At 43.5% G+C, this 22,167-nt stretch overlaps 1 protein-coding gene across 2 annotated transcripts in view; it reads left to right on the top strand.

The window, feature by feature from the left end:
• WDR90 (WD repeat domain 90) overlaps window positions 1-22,167 on the top strand; it is a 51,628-nt gene that overhangs the window by 11,599 nt on the left and 17,862 nt on the right. Inside the window, exons 10-28 of one of the 2 annotated variants that reach the window (XM_054043127.1) lie at window positions 238-300; window positions 793-861; window positions 1,620-1,730; window positions 2,025-2,170; window positions 2,300-2,357; window positions 3,579-3,697; window positions 4,739-4,900; window positions 6,891-7,021; window positions 13,659-13,775; window positions 14,442-14,677; window positions 15,406-15,545; window positions 16,193-16,323; window positions 17,542-17,672; window positions 18,281-18,442; window positions 18,986-19,114; window positions 19,861-19,994; window positions 20,112-20,152; window positions 20,686-20,817; window positions 21,249-21,434. In XM_054043127.1, the coding sequence (XP_053899102.1) occupies window positions 238-300; window positions 793-861; window positions 1,620-1,730; window positions 2,025-2,170; window positions 2,300-2,357; window positions 3,579-3,697; window positions 4,739-4,900; window positions 6,891-7,021; window positions 13,659-13,775; window positions 14,442-14,677; window positions 15,406-15,545; window positions 16,193-16,323; window positions 17,542-17,672; window positions 18,281-18,442; window positions 18,986-19,114; window positions 19,861-19,994; window positions 20,112-20,152; window positions 20,686-20,817; window positions 21,249-21,434 (2,398 nt within the window). The remainder of the gene's footprint in view (window positions 1-237; window positions 301-792; window positions 862-1,619; window positions 1,731-2,024; window positions 2,171-2,299; window positions 2,358-3,578; window positions 3,698-4,738; window positions 4,901-6,890; window positions 7,022-13,658; window positions 13,776-14,441; window positions 14,678-15,405; window positions 15,546-16,192; window positions 16,324-17,541; window positions 17,673-18,280; window positions 18,443-18,985; window positions 19,115-19,860; window positions 19,995-20,111; window positions 20,153-20,685; window positions 20,818-21,248; window positions 21,435-22,167) is intronic. The other variant, XM_054043128.1, reaches the window with a different exon arrangement.

Raw genomic sequence — 22,167 nt, 5'->3', positions numbered from 1 at the left:
GTGCTCAGTAACTCGGCAGAAAGAGCAACAGGAATGTCCACTCTGGTTGGAACTGGCAGAGATGATTATTTAATACTAAGGGCAGTTGTGAGCCAGCTTCCCTGGAATTCTCTCTTGATCTTGTTCCTTTATTTCACTTATATTTTAAGCTTCTCCAGGCAGGGCCAATGTGTCTTGTACAGAGATGATCATGCTATTGGCATTTAACAAATAACACCTATGTATTGATTTGCCCAGACTGCGTACACAAAGATTACTGGACCAGAGGTGCTCTCCAGCAAGAAAGCATCTCCCTTCAGGGTAAGAAAAAAGATTTCCCCCTTTCCATCTTTACAGATGCTCCCTTGAATTTTCATGACATTTGTATGTAAACATGGGGAGGGCTTGGCTGCCCTCTTGGAAAGGTGATTCAGGTTAACCAAGTCATTCCATTACTGAGATTATTCCATTTAGCACTGTCCACTGTGGGCTTTGGTGCTTCTATTCCTGGAGGAGATGGAGCTCCTGAAAACAAGACTTCAGTCGATTCCTGCTCTCACTTCCTTTTGGATTTCCTTTAATGATCATTACCTACTGAATAAACTCCTCCCTTAATGTGAAGAAGTTAAGGTAGAGAGACAGCCCTCTCACTTCAGGGAGAAACATGAAACCCATCCAGAGGGACACAGATTAATGTGGGGCAGAGGGAACTTGGTAGATCACTGGGATGTAATTTGCAGTTGGTGCTGGTACAGTTTAGGGCTCACATGCTTTATTCAGGCTGGTACTTTTGACAATATCTTCTTCTTTCAGAGACTCTTACCGGATCCAATTTTGAAGCTGAGGACAATTATTGGCTTTGGAGGTTACAGCACCAAATGGGTCAGTAACGAAGAGGCTTTTAAGAATGTAGTTGAAATACATTGACTATGGGGGAGATTTTCAGAGGCACAAAGGGCCTTTGACTTTCATGCTTAACTCCCTTTGTCTTTGGAAATCACCCCACCCGGTTTCTTTCGACTACAAATTTTTTGGGATGAAAAGCTCATTTCCATACATGGAATTTGCCCCAGTAAAATTCTGAAATCATGTGCCCCATTGCCAAATCTTGTTACAGATTCCAAACTGATCCGTGTATCACACATCTAGAATTTCTTTGGAATCCAAAAATGCATTGGTGCCTTAGGCTGGTGTGTTAGTTTGTCCTCCTGTGGTATTGCATTCTGATTCTTCCAACCATCCTCTTAATGATCCATGTTAGAGTTTAAAAAAAAAAATCCTGTTAGGTCATCTAGTCCATTTCCTGTGAACAAAAGATTGTTCCCTTATATATTGCATATATGATGTTAAACATGACTTGGATGGAAGATCAGCTGAATTAATTGGGATGTACTATAAGCTGACCACTCAGTTTTCCTTTGATGGTTATAAATTTGCATCTATTTTTGTGTGGAACAGCAGTCATCTAGATAACACACACCTGCATATTTGCACCAGATTTCCAAATATCTGCATGTCTTAATTCTATGCACATCCATCTGTGCAAGCACAGGGGGGCTCTCCTCTCAGTTTGTAGACTGGGTCACCTTTGTAGTATCCTCTCTTCTGCCCTTACTCTGATTCTTGCCTTTGTCCTGCAGGCTCTGTGGACTAAGAACAGCTCTGCAGTGGTTTACCCCTGTCATGCTATTATAATAACCATGCAGATTGAAACTGGAGAGCAAAGGTTCTTCATTGGACATACAGATAAGGTAAAAGTGGATTGCTTTGCATAAACAGATATGACAACCCCACAGAGAATATGCAACAACTGCAAGTATTTGATGTGTGAGAAAACATGAGACTACTCCTATCCCAAGCCTGGTTCATTCTAGGGAATTGTATCAGCTCACTGGCTAGGGGGGAAGTTACAAGAACTCCAGCTCCTAGCAAGAGTCATTCTAAGGAATGATGTTGGATCGACAACAGTGGGAGTTTCAGCTACTCCAGTTCTAGCCTCTCCCAGAAGCTGGGGGTTATTTTCGCTAACATGATGTTTCCTGCAGGTATCGGCATTGGCATTTAATGGAAACAGCACATTGCTGGCTTCTACACAGATGGGTCACCTGAGTATGGTGCGACTTTGGGATTTTCAGAAGGGGAAATGCCTATCCATGTTTAAAACCCACGTCCATTCAGTCTCGTCCCTCAGGTACACTGCAGGCATGTTTTGGGCAGTGTGTGTCGGGGAGGAGTTGAGAGTGGGCTTTTAATTTTTCCCATTGAGATCCAGGCAGGGTGTAGGATACTTCATTTCACCCTGAGTTTTCTCCTCTTGCAGCCTTTCCTACAGTGGAGCTGTTCTCTGTGGCATTGGGAAAGATGGACATGGCAAAACAGTGAGTAATAAAGCTCTTGGGCTATTTGGGTTCCACTTACCTAATGGGTTTTTTACCCATGAAAGCTTATGCCCAAATAAATCTGTTAGTCTTTAAGGTGCCACCGGACTCCTCGTTGTTTTTGTGGATACAGACTAACATGCCTACTCCCTGATAATGATGTTTGTTTTTCTCCTGGAATGTGCAATTACTCTACACATAGAACCAATCATATGTCCCTTCCAAGACACAGTGGCTAGATGCTAGTTTCCTTAAATGTCCTTAGGTAATACCATTCAGTGTAGATCATGTGAAATCCTCTTATTACCAAACTGGTTAGAAAATATTTGAATATTTATTTCCTTACTTGATATTTATAAATCTGTGAACACCCACCTCCCTGAATCACAAATTCTACTGACAGGTTTCAGAGTGGTAGCTGTGTTAGTCTGTATCAGCAAAAAGAACGAGGAGTACTTGTGGCACCTTAGAGACTAACAAAATTTATTTGGGATTTTAGCCCACGAAAGCTTATGCCCAAATAAATTTGTTAGTCTCTAAGGTGCCACAAGTACTCCAAATTCTACTGAGTAAATCCTGGTTCTGTAGCTAGTCACGGCTTTTTGTTGGTGTGGAAGCCTGTTCATGCTGAATATCAAGAACTTCCCTGCTTCCCATAGTTTATTAACTAACGTCACAGTTAATGAATGGGTGGGACTGCCTTTGGAGCAGTTTTGGTTCCACTTGCATCCTACTGGGGTTGCTACAAGTTGACACAAGGCATTTCCTTCTGAAGGTGCTGAGCACATTCCTCTACAGTTCTACTAGCTCCTACTCTTACACTCCTTTGCTGCTCTAGCACTCCCTGTAATTAATTACACACTGGGTTCCATTCTTTCTCCGTTTGCAAGTACTGTATCTTAGTCCCAGATTCAAGCCCTGTCCAGGCAACCCTGCAGGTAGGGAAACTGATTATCAGACAGACTAGCCTATTAAAATGAAAATCACCAGGCTCTCTGGGGTTGTCCTGAATCTTTCTGTGAGAGATTTTTCTCCACTCTGTTCACAGCAATGTGGATAAAAGCCCCAATGCACAATACCAGCATACTGGCAATTGGGAGCAGTATCTGGGGTTTCACCTGCTGTGGAAAGGCTAGCAATCTTCTCCATTGCTTGTATGGTCTAAGGCCACCTGGGTGTTATGTTTCCAGTAGTTCTACTCTTGCCGTTCTATCTCTGCAGATGGTGGTGGTGTGGAATACTGCTCAGGTGAACCAGGGTGGAGAGGTGGTTGTGCTGGCCAAAGCTCACACAGATGTGGACATCCAAACCTTGAAGATTGCTTTTTTTGATGACACCAGGTAATGTGCAAATAGGTGAATGTGAGAATAAGGTAAAACAACAGCCTAGCTCAGGGGTGGGCAAACTACGGCCCACGAGCCATTTTAAGCCGGCCCATGAGCTGCACCACATGGCTTGGCCCTACTCCGGCTGGGACGCTGGGTCGGGGCCGCACCACACGGCTCAGCCCTGCTCTGGCGCTCCGACCGGGGCGCTGGGTCAGGGCCACACCATATGGCTCCCAGAAGCCACAGCATGGCCCCGCTTTGGCTCCTACGCGCTCCAATGGGAGCTGCAGGGGCAGTGCCTGCGGATGGGGCAGCGTGCAGAGCCTCTGCGTAGAGAAGGGACGTGCCACTGCTTCTGGGAGCTGCTTGAGGTAAGCGCCACTTGGAGCCTGCACCCCCTGAGCCTCTCCCCACGCTCCAATACCCTGCCCCACCCCTTATCCCCCACCCGCTCACCAAACCCCTCGAGCCCAGCCCAGAGCACCCTCCTGCACCCCAAACATTTCATCCCCAGCCCCACCCCAGAGCCTGCACCCCATCCTGCACCCCAACCCCAATCTTGTGAGCATTCCTGGCCCGCCATACAATTTCTATTCCGCAATGTGGCCCTCAGGCCAAAAAGTTTGCCCACCCCTGGCCTAGATGAAGGCTGGGGTAGTCAGTAGGTGGACCGTGGACCAGATCCGGACGGCAGACACGTGAACGGACCCCTAAATCTTTTTATTTACTTATTATCATTATTATTATTATTGTTATTATTTTTTTATTATTTTCTCTGGAGTCTGGACTTGACTATATCTTGACCAAGAAATTTGAGCCTTGACAAAAAATAATTGACTATTTCTGTATTAAGGCATTGCTGGGAGGAAGCTCACTGCATTGCTGGAGTTCCAGCTTGCAGACAAAAGGTACTTCTGGAAGGAAGCTGCTGTTAGCCTTCCTCTTCTCTCCCCTGGTGTCAGTGTGTCCATTTCAGCTGCTTTCAGGGAGCAGGCCGTTTGTCAGTTCAGAGTGAGTCCTCCCTGGTTCCTTACTCGGCCTCTCATGTAACAGGATGGTGTCGTGTGGCAGAGATAATGTGAGGCTGTGGCGAGTGCGGAGTGGAGCGCTGCGCTCGTGCCCTGTGAATTTGGGGGAGTATCATTCCTTGGAGTTCACCGACCTGGCCTTTGAGAAAGGGCATTCCGCTGAGCGGGAACCTGAAGACCGGACACTGTAAGGATGGAGCCACTTTTTCTTTCCTTAAATCACTTTCCTTAAATTAATTTTTTAGGGACACTGTGATTCACTCTGCCTTTGTCCCTGGGAGCTGTCTGCACTAGCATGTTGAGCTTTAGATTAGTAAGCATAGGGAAAAGGTTGAACAGTTGTGGTTTTGACTTGCTCATCCCTGTCCTTAACTTGAGCATTCTACAGTCCTTTGTCTGCATTCTCTCTGCAGAAACAAAGGTGCCCGACAGAGCCAGCCTATCCTTTATTCTCCTCCTTTCTAAGACTTCAGATCCTAAAAGAAGCTTAAAATCCCTTGTAGAGTTGCACAAGAAATGACATATTTCACCAGTTATGTCCTCAGTGAAAATCTGCCCATGGATTTGCTGTTAATGTTCATTTGGCAGTGGGAGGGGTGTGGTGTAATAACATTCCCCGTGACTTTTTTATACTTCAGCTTAATCACTCAACCAAGACTCCTGCTACCAGAGCGATATTCCAAAAACACAGAATTGCCAGGTCTGTTAATTTTCACCTTCCCTCTGTGGGCTGAGCTCTGTGGGTGTAGAGTGCCCAGTATTGCTTCGTTTCTGGTTGATGGATGTGCCGTGGGAAAAATCACTTTCCTCTAATGTTTTATTCAGTGCTTTGGATCAAAGGCACTGTATACATGAATAAAATGTAATGTATTTAATCACAAACTAAACTATCTACCAATATTGTGAACAAAAAGTTCAAAACTCAGAAATGAAAAGCCTTCCCCAAAATCATGCATTCATCTTATTTGTACATTTTACATCCAGATCTCCTATATGGGGAAAATCTTTGCTTTTCCAGCACAATTTATCTGAAGCAATAATAATTTTCCTGAATTATTCCAACTTATTTCCCTCCAAAAGTTTAACAGGCACTTCCATTAAACATAAGCAAATGTGGCTTTGATTTTCAGGGCTCATTTCTGTGAAGCCTCTCTGCCTCCATTTATTACAATTCAGTTCAGGATAGCAATTGTGCCAAACATGCCTGGAACCCTGTTATTTCCCATAGGGTCATGGCTTATGGTTACATCCATTTCTCAGTTTGAGCTAGTGAAAGAGATTTTGGGCAAAAGTTGCCAGAGATCTTGTTTCTGCGAACTGATCCTAATCTCCTTCTGGTACAGGTTAGTAATACTTTAGTCTTCAGCTGGTTTTGGGATGGATACCTGAGAGTCCGCAATCCTCCTTACTGATCCTTGATGGAGGGGTCTGTGTCCTACAATAATAGAAATAATAATAATCTAACGTTTGTATATTTTCTTTTAAGTTTTGCTACACTTTGGGATGCACGTCTCTTCCTCTTTACTTCTGTTTTTTCCTCCTAAATTAGAAAAGATGGGGGGAGGGGGGAATCTTTCTAATGATTCCTCCATAACAGGCTGGTAGAGTTTATTTCTTTTTATTTCTTCACAAAGGAAAAAATGTGATCTCCGAGTCAGAAGTAGCCGCATCCTGATTAAAATTTTCAGTTGTTTCCAGACTTCCGAGTCTGAAGTCTATAATTTATATAGATATACAGGATAACTGAAGATCATTTTTGTGACTAACTAGGCACTTACAGACTCAAGACTCACTAGTTTTGCTTTTTCCCTTATCTTTTATGTTGGCTGAATTAACTCTTGAGATTTTTTTCTAAATTGCTCTTTCAAAGGGAAAAGGAAAAGAAGGATGGAGAGGTCTAACTCCATCTACGAGTTATAGATTCCCAAGTTAGCTCCTGCTGAAAATCAAATGCTTGAATCCTGTCATCCAGTCAAGCTATCATTGCATTACGAACTAGAATTGCTAAAGTTATTAGACAAACAGCATGTTTAAAGTTATTCCAGGCTTATTTACAAAAGTGTGGTGTAAAGTTAACACTGAAACAAAATGCAGAATACAGTTCTTCTGCTAAACAATGTCTCTGAAGTTCCCATTGTGGTCACTGGTGTCTAATGGTGGTGTCCTTTCCTTTTCAGCTTTGTTTGCAGCAAGAGTGGCCACATCTTGGAAATTGACTACAAGAACTTCACTATCAGAAATGCCCGGCGCCTCCTGCCTTCTCAGATTCAGCACTCTCACCGACGGGAGAAGCAAACCTTCAACTCGGGTATGGGTTTTGGTGGGAGATGGATAGATGACTAAGAGGAAGTAGGACATGCTACATTATGAACTTTCACTAGAAATGTTTTTACTGAAATTATCCCCTGAGTTTGAAGGAAGAGCCCTGTGAGGGAACACCAGACAGAAGCAACCTAGGACCCAAGTTTCATAATACTGGGTGCAAAATAGGCAGAATTGCAGGGGATCATCTGTAGGCTGAGATAATCTAACATCACACTAGTAGTAAAGTTTTGGGGAGCACAGGTGGGGCTTCAGCCAGTTTCTTCTTCAGTGAAATCTCCTATGCATTGAAGGGGGAGAAAGCGAGACTATATTTAACCCAAATGTACCCTATTTTGGTTAGATTAGATGACCCTTGCAGTCCCTTCTAACCCTATGATTCTATTACCCATATACCCATATTAATTTACATAATCCCAACCTATTGGGCTCAGTGCTGGAGTAACGGGATGCAATTCTCTGGCTGTGTTATACAGCAGGTCAGACTAAGTGATCTGATAGTCCCTCCTGTCCTTAATCTATGAATCTGAAGAATCTGGATTTGGGAGAAAGGATTGTAACTGTGTATAACTATTTAAAGATTATAATATGATGGGAAATACTCTTTTTACTGGACAATAGGGGCACATTTTCAGAAGCAGTCTTTAAATGTGTGTGCATTAGTTTTTGCACGTGTATTTTTTGAAACGCATCTGAAAACTCAGGCTTTAGGGATTAAACTCAAAAAATAACTTTCTTGGGGTTCATCTTAAAGGTTACAAGCAAAACAAAAGCACCTGGGGTTAGCACAGAGGAATCCACAAACCAAAACAACCAAAAAGGTTCCTAATCGCATCTGTCTTAACTTTTCCAGTGCTACTTACATATCTGGAGTTCCAAATGAGGAGCTTCTAGGTATGATGCTGAAGATTTCCCATACCTGGCTTAAAGCTTACAGCTTGTTGCTGCCTTCACCTCTGTCCAGCCTGAGAGACAAAGAAAAAAAACCCCAAACCCAGCAGTTTTTCCAATTTGAAAGGGTACAGCCTCCCTGTTGGTTCCCCTGGTCAGGTGCCAACTCAGGTTAAGCTTCTCTTAACCCTTTACAGTTAAGGCAATTAGGGTACAGCTGCTAAGGAGGATTCTATAGCTACTGACTGGCAGGGTGCCCATAAAAGGGAGCTTCCCCCTTCCCCCCCATTTATCACAGAGGGATTGAAGTTGAAATTAAGCAAATTCTTTGAAAATAAAGCAATGCTCTGCCTAACACAGATGACTGGTTTTGATCAGATCAGTGGTGACAAACTTCCTACCAAAAATAATCCGACTTGACATGGCTAAGTACCATCTTAAGAAGAATTTTGGTGTTTTAAGTGATGAATGTTTAGAATAAACACCCTTTTTTTAGTAACATAAAACAATGTTTTAATCAGCCAATAGGAATCCTGTGCCCAGTAGCATGTAAAAAGCTAAACATACAAAATAAAACAACTGGTCTGTCCTTTCATTGGTGAGCAAAATCTCAACAGTATTTAGAATTCTTTAATGCTATAGAAGTCAAAGTGTTATGACTTTCAGCAAGTCTTGTATTGCTAATATAACATTAGTTAGAATTTGTTTTCAAGTGCTACTGCTACTCATATTATAAGACAGCACATAATGTGCTTTATTTTATAGAATTATAGACATGTAGGGCCAGAAGGGACTTCAAGAGGTTATCAAGTTCAGCCCTTTGCACTAAGGCAGGACCAAATAAACCTAGGCCATCCCTTACAGGTGTTTATCTAGCCTGGTCTTAAAATCCTCCAAAAATGGTAATTCCACAACCTCCCTTGGAAGCTTTGTCCACAATTTAACTACCCTTACAGTTAGAAAGTTTTCCCTAATATCTAACCTAAATCGCCCTTGCTGCAGATTAAACCCATTTCTTTTTGTCCTATCTTCAGTGACATAGGGGACAATTGATCACCATCCTCTTTATAACAGCCCTTAACTTATTTGAAGACTGTTATCAGGTTCCCCCCCCCTCCCCCCGTCTTCTTTTCTCAAAACGAAATATGCCCAGTTTTTTTAATCTTTCCTCACTGGGCAGGTTTTCTAAACCTTTTATTGTTTTTGTTGCTGTCCTCTGGGCTCGCTTCAGTTTATCCACATCTTTCCTAAAGTGTGGCACCCAGAATTGGATAAAGTACTTGAGGTCAGGCCTCATCAGTCCCAAGTAGAGCAGGACAATTACCTACCATGTCTTACATACGACACTCCTGTGATGCAGTTGCAAAAAAAGGCTAATATCCTGTTAATATATCCCAGAATGATATTTGACTCTCTTGTAACTGCATCACATTGTTGACTCAGATTCAGTTTGTGATTCACTATAGTCCCCAGATCCTTTTCAGCAGTACTACCACCTAGCCAGTTATTCCCCAGTTTGTATTAATGCATTTGATTTTCCCTTCCCACTTGTCTTTATGGACTTCCATCTTGTTGATTTTAGACCAATTCTCCAATATGTCAAGGTCATTTTGAATTCTAATCCTGACCTCCATATGCCTCCGAGCTTGGTGTCATCCGTATATTTTAGAAGCATACTCTCCACTCTGTTATCCAAGCTGTTAATGAAAATATTGAACAATACCCGACCCAGGACTGGCCGCTTCAGGATCTTACTAGATACACCCTCCCAGTTTGACAGTGAACAACTGATATCTACTCTGAGTACAGTCTTTCAACCGGTTGTTCACCCACCTTTATAATAATTTATCTAGACCACATTTGCCCAGTTTGCTTATGAGAATGTCATGTAGGACTGTGTCAAAAGCCTTAAGAAAATAAAGATGTATCACGTCTATTGCTTCCCCTCCATTTACTAGGCTAGTAACCCTGTCAAAGAAGGAAATTAGGTTGGTTTAGCGTGATTTGTTCTTGACAAATCCAAGTTGTCATTCCATAACACTATTATGCGCTAGGTGCTTATAAATTGTTTGTTTTATAATTTGTTCCAGTATCTTTCCATGTATCGAAGTTAGATTGACTGGTCTATAATTCCCGAGATCCTCTTTGACTTTGTTCCCCTTTTTAAAGATAAGTACTCATTGGCCCTTCTCCAGTCCTCTGGGACCTCACCCATCCTCCAGGAGTGTTTGAAGAGAATTGCTAATGGTTCTGAGATTGCTTCAACTAATTCCTTTAATACTCGGCTTAAGGTGAATTTCATCAGGCTGTGCTGACTTGAGTACACCTAACTTATCTAAATGTTCCTTAACCTGTTCTTTCCCTATTTTGGTTTGCATTCTTTCCCCCTTTTTAATTTTAATCATGTTGAGTATTTGGTAATCATTAACCTTTTTAGTGAAGACTGAAGCAAAATAGGCATTAAACACCTCAGCCTACTTCTTGTCATCAGTTATTAGCTCTCCTTCCCCACTAAGCAGAGGACCTGCACTTTCCTTCATCTTTCTCTTGCTCCTAACATATTTATAGCACCTCTTATTTTTTCCTTTTATGTCCCTTGCTAAGTGTAACTCAATTTGTGCCTTAGCCTTTCTGTTTAGTCCCTACAGGCTAGTACTGTTCTTTTGTACTCCTCTTTAGCAGTTCATCCATGTTTCCACTTTTTGTAGGATTCCTTTTTAATTTTTAGTTCATTAAATAGCTCCTGATTGGCCTCCTACTATTGTTCCTATCTTTCCTTCAGTTTGGGATACTTTGCGGTTGTGCCTTTAATACTGACTCCTTGAGAAACTGCCAGCACTTGTGAACTCCTTTATACTTTAGACTTTCTTCCCATGGAACCTTACCTACCAATTCTCTGAGTCTGTTAAAGTCTGCTTTTTTGAAGTCCATTTGTGACGGGTTTGGTCACAGAGACCCCCTTGGGACTGTCACCTGATATGCTGAAATTACCTCTGAGCATGTTTTCCCTGACAGCTTGGGGACTCCAGAACCCTGCCTTGTTGAGCCAAACATGTTAGCCTGCTGCAACAAAGACCCAGGTCTGAACCATGCTCCTGAAGCTGCAGGCTTTAACTGAAAACCACTCAGCAGGTTACCTATCTCCAGCACCCCCAGTTCCCAATGTAAAGTAAAACCTATTTCCCCATGCTAATTTTTTTTCCCCTACTGTTACTCACACCTTGTCAACTGTTGGAAATGGGCCATCCTGATTATCACTACAAAAGTTTTTTTTCTCCTGCTGATAATAGCCCACCTCAAATGATTACTCTCGTTATAGTTAGAATGGCAACACCCATTTTTTCATGTCCTCTGTGTGTATATATATCTTCTTACTGTATTTTCCACTGCATGCATCCGATGAAGTGGGTTTTAGCCCACGAAAGCTTATGCTCAAATAAATTTGTTAGTCTCTAAGGTGCCACAAGTACTCCTTGTTCTTTTTCTAGTTCCCAATGGGAGCCAAACCCCAAATAAATTAGTTTTACTCTGTATAAAGCTTATACAGGGTAAACTCATAAATTGTCTGCCCTCTATAACACTGATAGAGAGATATGCACAGCTGTTTGCTCCCCCAGGTATTAATCACTGGGTTTATTAATAAACAAAAGTGATTTTATTAAGTATAAAAAGTAGGATTTAAGTGGTTTCAAGTAATAGCAGACAGAACAAAGTAAGTTACCAAGCAAAATAAAACAAAACACGCAAGTCTAAACCTAATAAATTAAGAAACTGAATACAGGTAAACCCTCAGAGATGTTCCAATAAGCTTCTTTCACAGACTAGACTCCTTCCTAGTCTGGGCCCAATTTTTTCCCCTGGTATAGTCCTTGTTAGTTCCAGCTCAGGTGGTAACTAGAGTATTTCTCATGACTGTCAGCCCCCTTTGTTCTGTTTCACCCCCTTTTATAGCTTTGGTCCAAGGCAGGAATCTTTTGTCTCTCTGGGTCCCCACCCCTCCTTCTGAATGGAAAAGCACCAGGTTTAAGATGGATCCCAGTATCATGTGACATGGTCACATGTCCTGTGAGACTCCAGCCTTCATTCTTCCAGGGCTGGCCTGCACGTCCCCAGGAAGGTTTGCAAGTAAACAGATTGCCCTAGTTAATGGGAGCCATCAAGATTCCAAGCCACCATTAATGTCCCACACTTTGCATAATTACAATAGGACTTCAGAGTAATACTTCATATTTCTAGCTTCAGGTACAAGAATGATACATTCATACAAATAGGTTGAACACACTCAGTAGATTATAAGCTTTGTAATGATACCTTACAAGAGACCTTTTGCATAAAGCATATTCCAGTTACATTATATTTACACTCATAGGCATATTTCCATAAAACATATGGAGTGCAACATCACACCATTATCCTTATCCTGCTGCTCTCACTCATTCCTGTATTTAGAATAATGAAAGATATCATTCCATGGTCACTTTCATCCAAATTGCATTCTGCCTTCTGATTTGCAAACAGTTTCTCCCTCTTGGTCAGAATCAAATCTAAAATCGCTGTCACTCTGGTTACTTCCTCCACTTTCTGAAACAAGAATTTGTCCCCAATACATTCCATGAACTCATTGGAAATTCTGTTTTGGTGTATTACTTTAACTACTCAGACATCTGTTGGAAAAGTCCCCCATTACTACCAGGTCTTGTGATTTAGATATTTCTGTTGTTTGTCCTAGAAATGCCTCATTCATCTCCTCTTCCTGATTTGGTGATCTCTAATAGACCCCACTATTACAATGATCCCTGCCATTTTCACTTTATAATGCTTTACAAATGTATATTAATTAGACTTCCCAACCACTTTTTGAGGAGGGTAGATATCATTCCCATTTTATATATGGGGAAACTGAGGCGTGGAATTTAAGGCTTGATCATGGTCACAAGTTGTATTAGGGTTAGGGTCTGGCTCCCAGTGCTTTTGATTAGACTAGACTTCATTGATATAGTCGTAAGGATTGGATGTTTTAGCCATTTCTTAACGCACACAGTCTCCTTTGCTACATTCCCATCCCCTTTCCCTCTCTCCTCTTTCTTGTTTCTCCCTCCATAGATGAACCAATTCGAAAAGGTAAAGGAAACACTTTTTCACACCATTAGCCTGTGACTATCATTGCCATGATGTATTGTTAAGGCCAGGAGTATGGCAGTCTTTGAAAAGTGATTGGACGTTTCTATGGATAACAAGGATACCCACCATTATAATAGTAATATTAAATATGAACAAGAGTTCTGGTTGTAATAAAAGCCCTTCTGATTTGGGGCATGATCCATCATCTAGCAATTGGAGGTTAGGAGAAGGTGTTCAAAAAAGAAGTGGATAAATTCATGGAGGATAGGTCCATCAATGGCTATTAGCCAAGATGGGCAGGGACAGTGTCCCTAGCCTCTATTTGCCAGAGGCTGGGAATGGGCGACAGGGAATGGATCACTTGATGATTACCTGTTCTGTTCATTCCTTCTGGGGCACCTGGCATTGGCCACAGTCGGAAGACAGGATACTGGGCAAGATGGACCTTTGGTCTGATCCAGTATGGACGTTCTTATTTTCCCTGGGGACAACTTATCCCATAACTGCTACTGAATCGGTCAGCATTGGACTAGATGGATCATTGGTCTGATCCAGTCTGGTAATTTTTTGGTTCCTTACATTGTGCTAATTGGTAATATTTGTCCTTTCAGGTCCTGGGATTGCTATAAACAGTATTAGCATCTCCTCTACCTTCTGTGCCACAGCCTCAGAGGATGGCTACGTGCGGCTGTGGCCGCTGGATTTCTCGGCAGTCTTCTTGGAGGCTGGTGAGTAGACCATGGATCTCTCTCACTCATTCCCCACTCAATTCTGCATTCATATCAACCTAGCCCTATGTGGCCAAAGCTTTCCTGGAGGAAAAAGGGAATGTAGCCTAGGGTTCCACTACACTGCTCTTCTGATCCATTCCCAAACCTGAGCTCTTGTGAAGAGCAACAGAAATTCATTCTTAGGCTTCTCTTATGGTGCTCTCTCAGTGGGCTAGACCTTTGTGTGTAGTAACTGCCACCTCCTGCAGTGAAAAGTTAGATAAGTCTGTACAGAATGAATCTTGGGGATTATCTCTTCAAGAGTGGTCCTTGTTTTTCTGGAATTCTAGAGAATGACAGGAGTCTTCTGAGTAAGGTAAACATTAGTCCTTAATGCTTATTGCATATCTGTCCAATTAAAATCTATGGGAGAAACACAGGAGTTCTTCATCCATCCTGGAATGAAATGCAGTGACACTGAAAAATAAAGACTTTTTATAAATGACACTGGCTTGATTATGTGGCTAGACTAAAACCTGAGAAAAGTTAGTCTCAAAGCACTCAGGAAACTACAGGACTTAGAAATGAAAGTGCAGAAATAAAAGGGTGGTCTAGCTATGATCTAGATCTACCACTTTTTTGGGTCCTGGGATAATTTATCAACTGGTACATCTGTTTCCCCAGAGCATGAAGGTCCAGTGAGCTCTGTCAGCATCAGTCCAGATAATCTCAAAGTTCTGTGCACCACCTCTACTGGGAACCTGGGTTACCTGGATGTACAGTCCCGGGGCTACAATACCCTCATGCGTTCCCACACTGACTCTGTTCTGGCATTCTCTGTGGATGGGCTCCGGAAGCAGATGGCTACGGTGTCCCAGGATAACACCATCCGGATCTGGGACCTTGTGTCCATGCAGCAGGTAGTGTAAGCTCACTTTCTTAATGAAGATAGAGATAGTAGAAGTCAAAACTCAGTTTTGCTGGCGGAGCTGTAAAAGGAAGTCTGCATAATCTTTGTTTATTCCAACTGACTGTAGCTAGTGCTAGCTACATATCTCACTTTAAAATCACTTAAATCTACCCCAAACAACAACAGATCCCTCCAGAACTACTGCATGAAGTTCAAGATTTTTCAGTGTAGTTTGGCTTTAGCTCCAAAAGTCAAATATTTAAAATACCACTTGCTTTTCTTCCATCTACTAAATATTGTAGGTTAATGTTAGGCCATAATGATCAGGTCTCTGTGGGTTTGTGTACACTGCAATAAAACCCTCACAGCTGGCCCATGTCAGCTGACTTAGGCTTGGGCTGCAGGACTGTAAAATTGCAGTGTAAACACTCAGGCTCAGACTGGACCAGGCTCTGAGACCCAGCGAGGGGGGAAGGTCCCAGTACCTGGGCTCCAGCCCAAGCCTGAATGTCTACAATGCAGTGTTATAGCTCCGCAGCCCAAGACCGTTGAAGTCCATAGAAAGACTCCTACTGATTTCACTGAGCTTTGGATCAGGCCCCAAGGGGTTACACAACTTCACTGTAATGATAGGCTTGTGACGGGGAACTGGGATATGGGGTTATCTCATTCTGCCACATACTGCTGCCAGGTTTTGCATATCCCCAAGCAGTGCTTCTGTGTGTCCCTTTCCCACAGCTATATGACTTCACTGCCTCTGATGAGATACCATGTACTGTGGCCTTTCATCCTGCACAACAGATATTTGCATGTGGGTTCAGCAGTGGAGTGGTGAGAACCTTCAGCCTGACTGCCTCTGATCTACTCATGGAACACAAGTACGTTTGACAAATGGATATTGTATATTCATATGTAAAAATCTAAATGATGGGAGTCACGGCAATGGTGTAAATAAGATGTCCATCCACATGAGAGAAATATGAGGAGCTAACATTTAGTGGTAGGCCATAATGGAAGAGCACATTCCTTAGGACTTAGCCATCTCATCACGTGAGTTACAATGAGCTGGTTTTCAGAGAGGAAAAGTCTAGTGGGGTCATGGCTGTGGGGTGCGTGGTTTTGGGTTTGTTTTAAGAGTCAGGCCTGTCTGGGACTCTCCATCGTGGAGGGAGGTGGCCAAGAATAGGGGAGGCATGTTGGGGGTCAACCAGACAGGATGCACTTGAGAACATTTTTGGTGGGGAGTGGAGAATGATCAAAAGTACATGTCAGTGTGTGACTATGTCATCCTGGAAGCTGTTGGCAGCAAGAGCACTGCACTTGTTGATTAGTCTCCCCCAGCACCCTTGGGAATAAAGACAACCAACTGTCCTATACTACGACAGGGAAAAATAGGGTGGGCTTCTGACTGTCCCTGACATTGTTTCTGATTTCCTTCCTAATCCAGGGACCCCCCACTGTACTTCACATCAGTCTGCTCTGCTTTTATTGCCCCACTGTCTCCCGTGTTTTCTGTGTTATATAGGCAGCACCGTGGTGCAGTCACTGGTCTGACCTTCTCCCCAGATGGCAATTTGATGTTCAGTTCCTGCTCCCATGGGACCCTGGCTCTTTATAACTGTGCAGCCCAGAAGAGTCACGTCCTCAGGGTTCTGGGTAAGAGTTCTGTATCCTTCTTTGTGGTATTGTCTCCAGGGCTAAAAGGCTCAAAATTCCATGAAGTAATTTTCAGAGGGCATCCTATGATCCTTTTGAGACAAATTAGCTGTATTTCTCTCTTGCCTGTTAACAGCCCCTCAGTGAGAGCAATATTAAGATTTCATTGTCACTCTGGTTTCCAAAGGTTTGTAACTGGATTGATGTATTTTAACGTTGCAGATGGGCTCAGATTGCATGTATTCCTCTTTCCGATTTAATGCACGCTTTAAAAAAAAAAAAAAAAAAGAGTGATAGTAGAATTACAGTAGCACATAGAGGCCTCAACTGAGGTAGGGGGCCCCCATTCTGTTAGGCACCATACAAGCAGTGAGAGATGGCTCCTGCCCCAAAGAACCTCCAGTCTAAACAGGCAAGACAGACAAAGGGGGGAGAGGAAGCAGAGGCACAGAGAGAGGATGGGACTGTCCAGGGTCACACAACATGCCAGTGTGAGAACTGGGGCTAGCATTCAGGGCTTCTTGACGCTCTGATCTGAAGCCAGTGCCCTAGCCATACTGCCTCCCTTTTTTTCCTGCCCACCCCCAGAAATAATACATGATCTTAAATCTAGACTGGCCTTTTTCAGCAATAGGCTAAATATAGACCAGTCATCTTGATTTTTGTGATAAAAAGACATTCCTTGAGTTCATCTACTAACTAAAAATTACTTCACTGTACTGCAGTTTTTTGCAGCCATTTCTCTCTTTATGGATTTAAGCTGTTTAAACCCTTGCTGAGATCCATGTGCAGTAACTCCTTGTCACAATCCCTTGCCTATACTAAAAAAAACCCTACAATAAAATCCAACTTCCTCCATTGATATTGCACTGTGGTACTGTGTGTGCCTCAAATATAATCCATTTGCTCAAATTGCAACCCCATTTCCAGGCCTCCCCAAATTTGGGGCTGTTCCAGATCTTGGTGTGAATGTTCTGATTCAGATCTGTCTTTAATGTGTGTATAATAGCTGTTCAAGTCTGGCACCTTCCACAGCACAGATTGACCTTTAGCACCATGCTGGAGTACTGGCTCAGTGCTGATTCAGAGAGAGGAGCAACCTCTAAAACCTTAATAGAATGAATTTTATCTCAGCTGCAGTATATAATCAGTCACTCTCCCTTTAGGCTTTCTTTCCTTCCTGTTTATCTCATTCACCCTGTGTTTTGTCGTATCCAGGCAATGTGGTCTCCCAAGATGCTGAGCATAGTCCCAACGCTTTGGCCCTTAGTGGGGATGGACGTCTCCTCGCCTTTGTGGGCCCCTCTAAGTACACTGTGACCGTTATGGATGCCCATTCTCTAGATGAGGTAACTGGAAGGAAGTTGCCTTGATCCAAAGGGAGAATAGAATAGGAGGGAGGGCATTCCTGGCATCACAACTGCAGAATGCTTTGCAGGGTAAGGAAAAGAGATTTCTTCCCAGACAGTTAGAGAACCCCTAGACTCCACCAAATAGGATCTGACATAGCCCCTTTACGTGTCCTTCGCCATGTGGAAAACACTTAGGATGTGGTTTTGATTTCCTCCTTTTTGATGCTGCTGTGGGATGGAAACACCAAATCAGGCTGTCTTCCTTCCACAATCACATCCAGCCCTTATGGAGCAAGAGCTGAAATTGCTGAAAAGCAATAGGGAATCTTACAGCATCTGTACCTTTTTGAGGAAATGTCTTCTTGAGTAATGCCCACTTACAATGCCTGCCCAGAACCATCACTTAATCAGGTAGCTTGGGGAAAGAGAGTGAGGTACATTTTCCTCCTCCTCTAGCAGCCTCAGACAATAAAGCAGTGGGGGAAATGGTCTAAAAATATCCTCAGATTGTGTAGAAGTTCCTTAGGATTCCCTGCCATCCGGATCATTTCATGTGGAACTGTTCACTTGAGGAAGCTGGTGTTCAATAGTTTCTTGTTTCATAGCTACTGAGGATAGACGTCAGCATCCTGGACTTGGACAGCACCAGCTTGGACTCTGCTTTGAGAATCTGCTTTGCTCCCATGCCTGTTGGCCACCTCTTGGTGTCCACTTCCTCCAACAAGGTCCTTGTGCTTGATGCTAAAACTGGGCGCTTGGTCCGAGAGGTAAGGAATTTGTGAAGCGAATGCTCTGTGGTCTCTGGGATATCCGTCAGCTTCCACACCTCTTGACAGTGCACACATGTGAACATGGGACTCCGTGATGAAGTCCTGGCAATCACAGGCTTCTAAGAAAAACTGAGTCACCTGAAGTATGTTGCTAATGTGGTTATTCCCCAGATGAGGATAAATCTGTTCCCTCCTGCTTTGCTCCCTCACACTCTTGTCACCTGGCTGAAGAGTACCACGTTTATCCAGATTTGGTGTGTCTAACAAACTTTGCAGTCTGTGCATAGTTACAGAGTGATGTAGGATTGGAAGCAATCACAGGCCTTCCATGTCTGGAACAGCTGGGCATCTTTGCCCCCTTTCTCTTACTGTTTGAAACTTTTTTTATCAGAAGAGGGCAAAAGCATTCCCTTGCTTAAACCCCTTTTCCTCCCATTTCCAATTGGACATCTTAGACAGGCTGTCCTTATGTTTCTCTCTCAGATCAAGCTGGAAACAGCTGGTTCAGCTAGCAGTGATGATGTCTTGTCTTGTTCACAGGTGTCTCGTGTACACAAGCTATCCTGTTCTTCATTGACACTGAGTGAGGATGCCAGGTACCTGCTGACGGCCGGTGACAGGGTTGTCAAAGTGTGGGACTATCAGATGAGGTTCGACATCAATTTTCAGGTACTGGATTCAAGGGAAAAAGTCAGTGGTGCCTTACACTTTTCCCCTATGAATGCCACTTAGCTCTTCTGAGCAGAAAGCAATAGTACAGCTAACCTCCTCCACATGGATTTGCCAATGACCCTCAACCTTGATTTGTCCAGTATTGATCCATGGTTCCCAGTCATAACTGTGATAGTTTTGTCCAATGGGACATGGATGGAGAACACCAAACACATTTCACTTAATAATAATACTTTAGTATATCTATAGCACCTTACCATCATTAAGTAATCCTCACCACACCACTATCCAGGACACAGATAGGCAGGCGTTACCCCTTTTACAGATGGAACAACGGAGAGCAGTGAAGTGACTTGTTCAAGGTCACATGGGAGTTGGGCAGAGCCAGGATGAGGACTCAGTTTCTTCCAGTTTCCAATCCCATGCTCATTCCTCCATACCACTGCAACCTCATTAAAGAATGACTCCAGAACTCAGCAGTGCAGGGCTGGTGTATGCACCCTCAGGAGGTACATAAAAGAACCTCTGTTAGGTAATTGTGGACAGAATTCCCCCTGTACTGTATATCCGATAAGGTACGATAACTATATAGAAAAATATGAAAGAGCCTTTTCCAGGAAGGCCCTTTACCACCTTATCTGTGCTGAGGGGAACATGAATGGTCCTAAGAACATGCAAAGCTTTGTGTAGCAGTTGGGCATTGGAAGTACAAGACATACCCCTCCGCCCTTACTTTCTCCCAGGTATATATTGGCCACTCGGAGCCAGTGCGACAGGTGGCCTTCACCCCTGACCAACAGCACGTCATCAGCATTGGAGATGCCATCTTCCTTTGGGACTTCTTAGCTGTGTCTAGAGTGGAGTCACCCAAGGCCGAGTAAGAGCACTACAATCCTTCATCAAATCTCATTGGCTTGGGAATGCTTTCCATTGTTCCCCTCTCTCTCCTGTTCTCACCCCCATTGTTGTAACTCTTGTCTCATTACCTTTCCAGTGTTCATCCCTATATTGAGTCCCTTGTGCCTCCCAAAGCCGGTGAGTTTGCCTCTTTCATTTTACACATTCAGACACATTTTTCCAAAGCTGTTTTCAGGACACAGAAGAGCCTTGATTTGATTATAAATGGGATTTTAGCTCTTTGGCCAAGGATGCCAGGACACCAAGAGCTAATTCCTTGTTAGTGCTAGGGATTAATCTGCAGTTTGAAATCTCCAGCTGATTAGTGTTTCCCCTTGTTACAGAGACAACTGCTGGGGAGGGCAAGGGCAAAGTGGGTCAGCCATGGGCTAGCTGATAAACTTCTTCCTCATCTCTTACTCTTCTTCCTCCTCGGCTCTGTTACCTTAACCTCTCCTACTTCTCTCTCTCTCTCTCTCTCTCCATTGTCTCTTCCTTCTCACCTCTCCCTGTCTCTCTTTTCTCTCCTCCTGAAGACAAAGGATAAGGCATCTGTAAATGACTTCATCTGGGTATGAGGAAGCTGGAGAGCTGAGCATAATTGGTACTGTATTGCCATTGCCTCAGCCTGTCTTCAGAGGGAATTACCCAGTCCCCTTTTCTGTTCACAGAAACTAGCTCTGAGAAGCTAAAGGATTTTACATCCAGTGCTAATGAGATACCCCGCCAGTCAGCTCCTCTTCCATCTCTGGCCTCACCACCACATCTGGACATCAGCTCTATCCACCAACCAGGACATGATGGTGAGAAGAGGAATCACCTGGAGAGAAGGGGAATTAAGGTTTCGTTGGGGGAAAACTCCCTTTATAGTTCAACAGCTGCCCTGGCACCCCTTCCCTCCACCTCCACCTCCACCTGTAGGTTAAGATGAGCGGCTCTGCACCTTCCCTTCCCGTCCTAGTACTGTCTAGTCATTCTTGGTGCCACTTTTTCCCTTGCCCCTGGTTCCATCTACTGAACTGCTGACCAAACATTTCCAAGGGTGCTGTGAATATCTCTGATCTCTGACCTTGGGTGAATTCCCAGATTCTCCCCGCAGGCAACAGGAAAATGCTGTGGGGAGAATCTGGGCATTCAAATGTTTTGCTTTGTAACCTCTCTGTAATTGAAGGGTCAGCCACTCATAGAAGCACAGAATAACTCTCCCCTCATTTCTACCAATGTTCCTCTGCAGATATTTTCTCTGAGTCAGATGAAGGGGAGGAAGCAGGTCTGAAAGGCAGCAGCGGAGGGGCTGCAGATGGAAACAAAGACCACTCGGCCCTTGTCATGGAGGAACCAGTCGAGAATGAGGAGACTCATGTTGTGAGGCCCAAAGTGAGTCAGGAGTGTTCGAGGTCTCCCAGTCACTCTGGAAATGGTAAATCAAGGGTGTTCTGGGCCTTTGAAGATCTTTGCTCCTTTGGGGAGCAAATAGAGCATTCGCCTGCAAGGCAGTGTGTTTCTAGCAATAAAATAAATGAGGGAGAATCCATGAAAATATAGACACAAGTGGAATGTTTATGTTGCATTCTGTACGGTGTCTGTAGAAATACTGATGGCCTGCCATGGGTTTCTGGGAGGGATGTGATTTAAGCCACAAGATCAAATGCAGTATGCGTTCCTAGAGTTCCCAGGTGATATTTCCTTCTTTTGGATATCATTTGCCACAGGAATAGAGTAAGGGAAATTTGTTTTGGTCTCTATGACTGTTTGTTGTTTTTCTGTCTCCCTCCCTGGTCCATCTCCATCTCTGTTGCTGCTGCTTCTATGCACACAGGGGTCCTTTCTACCCTGTAACCTGTCTCTGCTTTGAAGTTGTGCTTTCTGTTAAAGCTCTCAATGTGTCTATTAATAGAAATACAACTTCAAAGCTACAGCACCTCATGGCTAGCTGCCAGAGGCATGAAGCAGCCAGTGCACAAAGCCTCAGGCAAGATTTGTCAGAGAGCTTCCGTTTAAAAGTAAGGCTTGTTGCACTATAAAGTCGTGGTTTTCTATTTGCTTGGCTTGTTCTCCTCAGGTACTGATGCCCATAGTGCACAGTGTGGTAGTACTTTGAGTTTGTGGAGTATCTGTCACCCTGACAAAATGACAGAAATAGGTTATTGAAT

Source organism: Malaclemys terrapin, chromosome 10 (assembly GCF_027887155.1).
Source record: "Malaclemys terrapin pileata isolate rMalTer1 chromosome 10, rMalTer1.hap1, whole genome shotgun sequence".
NCBI classification, from domain to species: domain Eukaryota; kingdom Metazoa; phylum Chordata; order Testudines; family Emydidae; genus Malaclemys; species Malaclemys terrapin.
This window is presented reverse-complemented; position numbering and strand designations above follow the sequence as displayed.